This window comes from Malania oleifera, chromosome 6 (genome assembly GCF_029873635.1).
Source record: "Malania oleifera isolate guangnan ecotype guangnan chromosome 6, ASM2987363v1, whole genome shotgun sequence".
Taxonomy (NCBI): domain Eukaryota; kingdom Viridiplantae; phylum Streptophyta; class Magnoliopsida; order Santalales; family Ximeniaceae; genus Malania; species Malania oleifera.
In genome coordinates this window covers 65,576,045-65,581,911 of record NC_080422.1, presented here as the reverse complement: position 1 = coordinate 65,581,911, position 5,867 = coordinate 65,576,045, and the positions used below count along the sequence as shown (strand labels likewise).

General features: G+C 37.9%; 1 protein-coding gene across 1 annotated transcript; it reads right to left on the bottom strand.

Moving 5' to 3' along the window:
- Positions 1-5,201: 5,201 nt before the first annotated feature.
- Positions 5,202-5,657, bottom strand: LOC131158623 (uncharacterized). The gene has a single exon (XM_058113488.1). It carries the CDS (start codon positions 5,655-5,657, stop codon positions 5,202-5,204), a length of 456 nt encoding a protein of 151 aa, XP_057969471.1.
- Positions 5,658-5,867: the final 210 nt, after the last annotated feature.

Below are 5,867 nucleotides of genomic sequence, written 5' to 3'. Positions count from 1 at the left end.
AATGGAACTCAAAAATTGCCCCTATTTCATTCATCGATCACTGATCTTGACCATGTTTTCAATTCGTATTTTTCCATAAAGGCACTTGAATTGGCTCCAATAGGACTACCCTAGTTACATTCATTAGTCACTGATCTTTGCCATGTTCCCGATTCGTATTCTGACAGGAAAGTGCTTGAATTGGCTCCAATGGGACTCGAAATCTTCCCCAGTTATCTTCATTGGCCACTGATCTTGGCCATGCTTTCAAATTCCAAGTTGTCGCTTATCTTGGCATTGTTTCAAATTCCAATAGTCGCTCGAAATCTACCCCAATGTTTACTTGCCATTGATTTTGGCCATGTTACAAATTCCAATAGATGCTCAAAATATGCCCCAGTGTTTACTTGCCATTGATTCTAGCTATGTTTCAAATTCCAACAGATGCTCGAAATCTGCCCCATTATTTTACCATCACTGTTTTGGCAAAGTTTCCAACTGTCATTTAGGAACTGCCCCAGTATTATGAACGCTTAATATTTTGGTATACCCATTCTCTTTTCGGGGGGTTTTTGAAAAATAAAAAGATTTTTGGTAATGAAAAATATTAGGCATTTATGTCATCAATTTGCTAAATCAGGAGATCAAACCGCGCAAAAGAGCTATTTTGCTATGTTTAAAAGTTGTTTTCAAAAAAGGGTAAATTTTACACTAGTATCCCTAAGTTCTATAATTTTGACATTAATATTTAAAATCAGACTGCTCAATCAACTAACTTTCCCCCGTCTTTCACAAACTGCCTCAGTTTCATCGAAGGAGACCTTGATACTTTCTTGTTCAGTTGTTTGTCCATGGTTCAATCAAGCACTGCTCATACTTCGATCTCTAGATGGTCTTTAAGACTCAGGATAGAACGAGCATAGGGATGCGGGTTTTTATGAAAGGACGAAAACTAAGGCTCAAAAATCCCATCCTTGAATGATGTGTCTTGCCCCAGTGTGGGGCTTAAAGTATTGATGGAACTTGTTATTTTGAATAAGTTTCTTACGTACTTTTTATAAGATTAGGTCATTTTATAGTTCAGACTCAACATTGAGTCTGACAAATCATTTGAGACAATAACACGTGCCAACCGGGTCAGGTGTTTCATTTGGACCGTAAAGTAAGTTGTGGATATTGGTTAAAGAAGAAGGGGTATATAAGGTCCAAAATTATCAATTTGTCAAAAGGGAAAATTGGTCAAAGATCACAATTGGAGTATGTCCCTTGCTTCTTCTTTGCTTTTATTCTTTCTTTAGTTCCTTTGTCATATTTTGCCCTTCCTTTTGCGAAAGAAATTATGACTCACTTTTCATTCGGACTTCATTTGGGGCTAAACCTTGTAAACTACCCCAGTGTTGACATTTTGAGTTCAATTTCATTTTTTATAATGACAAATATAAGGTATTTAATGTTCGTCAAGCTTGTGTGTATGATCAAATTGGTGAAATCATATAGCGGCACATATTGACTTGAAGAAAAAGAAGACCCAAAGTGTTTAATTTCTTCATATTTTTAATTCGGGTCTATACTATTATTTAAATTCCAACGGTTTGTAATAATTGATGCTTATCATGCACATAGGAACCTAGGTAAAAAGACCTTAGAAAGACCCTTGGACGTTGCACGGACACTTAGAGTAAGTCCCCATTTTCATATATGCTATCAGGGGAAATTAATATTCAAAATCAGGACTTAAATGCAAAACCTATGTGTGCTCGATCGACTGAATAAGAACCTACATAGAAACTTTGGTCAACCGACCCTCCTAGAGTCAACTTGTTGACTATTCGATTGGCCATTTTAAAATGAACTTGAACTATATGGTTGACCAAGCTGACAAGTGGGTGATTCCCAATGCTCTAGTTGACCGAACCCTTAGTTAAAATCTGACCTGGTTGACCGAGCATCAGAATATGGTCAACCAAACCTACCCTGGTCGACTGAACAGGGTCCAAAATCGCCTAAATATGGTTGACCAAAACCTCAATTAAAAAATAGCATGGTCGACCGAACTTCGTGATTTGGTCAACCGAACCTCAAATATGGTCAACCGAAACTCTCGGGTTGCTCGATTTTTACAAAGGTTAAAAAGGGGTTATTTTTATTAAACATGTTTAAAATAATTTTAATAATTCCTCTGATGTCCCTAATGGTCATAATTTTGGGTATATCTATAAATATGTGCCCATTTGCAAAATTAAGATGACATGATTAGGGATTTGATTAGCCAAAATTTTCTTTACATTTTTTAGAGCCCCTCTTCATACCCAAAGCCAAAAACACTCATCTTTTGCCATTAATTTTGCTAAATCAAAGTATCTTTTAGTGATTTTAAATTGTCCCACTTGCTAAAACTCTCATTGTGTTGATTGTTTGTTTGATTTATGATTAAGAGTTTTGCCAAAGGTTCTCCCCCCGGTTTAATTAATAAATCCTTGTGTGAGGAAAACTTTAGCTTGTGAGTCTTTGCATCATTATTGTAAGACTCATTAAGCTTGTGTTTTTATTGTGCAAAAATTATTTTGACAAGCTTATACTACAAATATCTCTTGTGCTAGATTTTTGAGAAAATCATTTTTGAAATATTTTGATTACACTTGTTGGATATCTTTGAAACCATACTCATGATTGAGATACTTTTATATATTGTTCCAAAGATTGTTTGAAAATACACTCTTGTAATTAATTGCCTATTGACATTAGATTGAGTGCTATTACACATCGTTGGACTAAGCTTATAGTTCTTATCTGTTTGAGGTGCATTGATTATTGTATGTGCGTATTGGAGCATATCTGCTTAGTGTAAGAAGCATCTTGATTGTACACAAATTTTATATTATCTGATTGTATTCCAGGCATGACCTGAAGAGCTGTTGATTTAGCCCGTAAGGATCGGCAGGGCCTTCTCCATCCTGTAAGGAGAGTTTGTAAAGGTTAAGTTTAGCCTTGGGAATTTGACCTGATTGTAAATGGTGCCACTTCACTCGTTAAGTGAGCAATAGTGGTAATCCTTGGACTTCCGAGCTGAGGCAGGGACATAGGCATAGTTGGCCAAATCTTGATAACATTTCTTGTGCCTTCTTTTAATTTCCGCATTTTAAATTCCAGCACTTGAATGTTTATGTTTTACTATTGATATTGATTTGGTTTATGGATATATAGAAAGACCCTAGGTTTGTGTATTATTGGTTGTGGAATTAGGACCAAATCTAGGAGGAATTTTTAAATACCCAATCACCCCCCTCTTGGTAATACACCAATTCCAACACCTAGTGTGCGGTGTGATCATTTGACGGGTTAAACAATAAATTGAACTTTTTCGTTCTCAAAGGGGATAGCCATGGGTGCTTTCTTTTTTTTTTTACTTTTTTGGGTAGTGGAAAAATGGCATGCCGTCACTTTGGCATTTTGTTATTGTCTCGCATGATTTGCCGGACCCTTAAAAACCCTGACCCAATTTAATTTTTTGGAAATGACTTCTTTGAAGAAAAATGCTTAGTATTCGAGCTCAAGCGGTCTTCCAACTGGTAAATAAATGTTTGGTTTTTTAGGGGAAATACTGGTCCGCCAAAAATGACCATCTATCATTTGACCAAAACATGAGTTGACAAAATATAATGAATCCATGGGGCAAACATTGTAGTCATTTTATTAAATTCCTTTTGAGAGCTTATACAATTTTTAAGAAAAATATTTCTTTACAGCATTAGAATTGACATGGTGCAAGAGATTGGTTCCATCCTTGTCTTCTAGCAACTTGGTGCCTCTTGAGAATGCCTTCTTCACCACGTAGGGCCCCTTATAATTAGGAGTCCACTTGCCGCAAGGGTCAGTATGGATAGGCAAAAAAAATTTTAATACTAAATCCCCTTCTTGGAACTGCTGAGGTTGCACCTTCTTGTTGAATGCTCTCATCATTTTTCTTTGGTACAGTTTTCCGTAAGCTATAGTGGCCATTCTTTTCTCCTCAATCAGGTTCAACTGGTCATACTAGGATTATATCCATTCTTCCTCAATCAACGCTGCTTCCTTCAGGACTAGTAGGGAGGGGATTTCAACCTCTATTGGGACCACAACCTCCATTCCTTACACCAGACAGAATGGAGTAGCTCCCATGGAGGTACGAACTATAGTTTTGAAAGCCAACAGGGAAAAAAAGAGCTTGTCATGCCAATTTTGTAAGTTTCAGTCATCGTCTTCAACATATTCTTGATGTTTTTATTGGCTGCTTCCGTTGCTCCATTCATCTGTGGTCTATAAGGGGCAGAATTGTGATGCCTAACCTTGAATTGATTGCATAACTTCTTCATTACTTCATTATTCAGGTTTTTGGTATTATCTGAGATTATCCTTTCGGGGATTTCATACCGGCATATCAACTCTCTCTTCATGAAGCAACTAATTACATTCTGTGTGACACTGGAGTAGGAGGCTGCCTCCACCCATTTGGTGAAATAATCAATAGCCACAAAGATGAAACGGTGTCCATTACTGGCCTGTGGAGTAATTGGTCCAATCATATCCATGCGCTAGGCTAAAAAGGGCCAGGGTGTGGATAAAACGTGAAGTGGGGCTAGTGGGACTTGTATTCGGTCTCTTTAAATCTTAAATTTGTGCCATTTTTGGGCATATTCAACACAATCCCTTTCCATGGTCATCCAATAATACCCACTCTTGAGGATTTTCTGAGCCAATGAATGACCCTCGACGTGAGTTCCATAGACTCCTTTGTGGATTTCATGCATAACTTGTTGCGCCTTCTTCGCTTCTACGCATCGTAAGAGAGTCCTATCACGGTTCCTTTTGTACAACACTTCTCTATCCAAGAAAAATCCCATGGCCAATCTCCTAATTGTCTTTCAATCATTACTGGTCGCTCCCTCAAGGTACTCATTTTTCTGGATGTATGTCTTAATATCATGGAACCAAGGTTTCCCGTCAGCCTCTTCTACCACTGCACAATATATGGGTTCTAATTGTATTATGATCCAAATTAGCTCAACTTCCATTCCTGATTCCAGTCTAAACAAAGCCACTAGAGTGGCTAGTGCATTAGGAATCAAGTTATTTTCTCTTGGAAATTAAGCAAAATTGATGCTATCAAATTCTTTGATCATCTCTTGAATGTACTCCTGATACGACACTAGTTTGGAATCTCAGGTTTCCCATTCTCCCATCAACTAGTGAATAACCAAGGCTGAGTCCTCCTTTACAGCTAATTCTTTGATACCCCAATCTATGACAACCTGCAAACCCAATATGCATGCTTCGTACTCTGCTATGTTGTTGGTGCATGGAAAAGCAAGCTTAGCTATGACAGGATAATGTCTCCCTTCCAGCAATATGAGTATGGCTCTTATTCCATGTCCCCACACATTGACCGCCTCGTCGAATAACATCTTCCAACCTTCATGATCTTCTTCCTGACTAGTTGAGCCAATGTCGTTATACGGGAAGTCAAACTCCATAGGCCGATAATCCTCCATAACTCTATCTGCTAAATATTCTATAATAACGCTTCCCTTGATGGCCTTTCTGGTAACATATGTGATGTCATATTCGATCAACAGCATCTGCCACCGCACCACCCATCCTGTTATTGCTGGTTTTTCGAAAACATACTTAATTGGGTCCATCTTGGAGATCAATCAGGTTGACTAATACAAAGTGTATTGTCTTAGCCGATTGACCACCCATACCAAAGTCTAGTAGGTTTTCTCCAAGTCTAAGTACTTAGAGTCATATTATGTGAACTTTTTCCTTAGGTAGTAAATGGCCCAGTTTTTCCTTCCCGACTCATCATGCTGGCCCAATACACAACCCATGGAATTCTCTGATACTGACAA

Coding starts and splice junctions, on each gene's coding strand:
- LOC131158623 (XM_058113488.1), bottom strand. CDS start 5,657: ATGGACCCAATTAAGTATGTTTTCGAAAAACCAGCAATAACAGGATGG.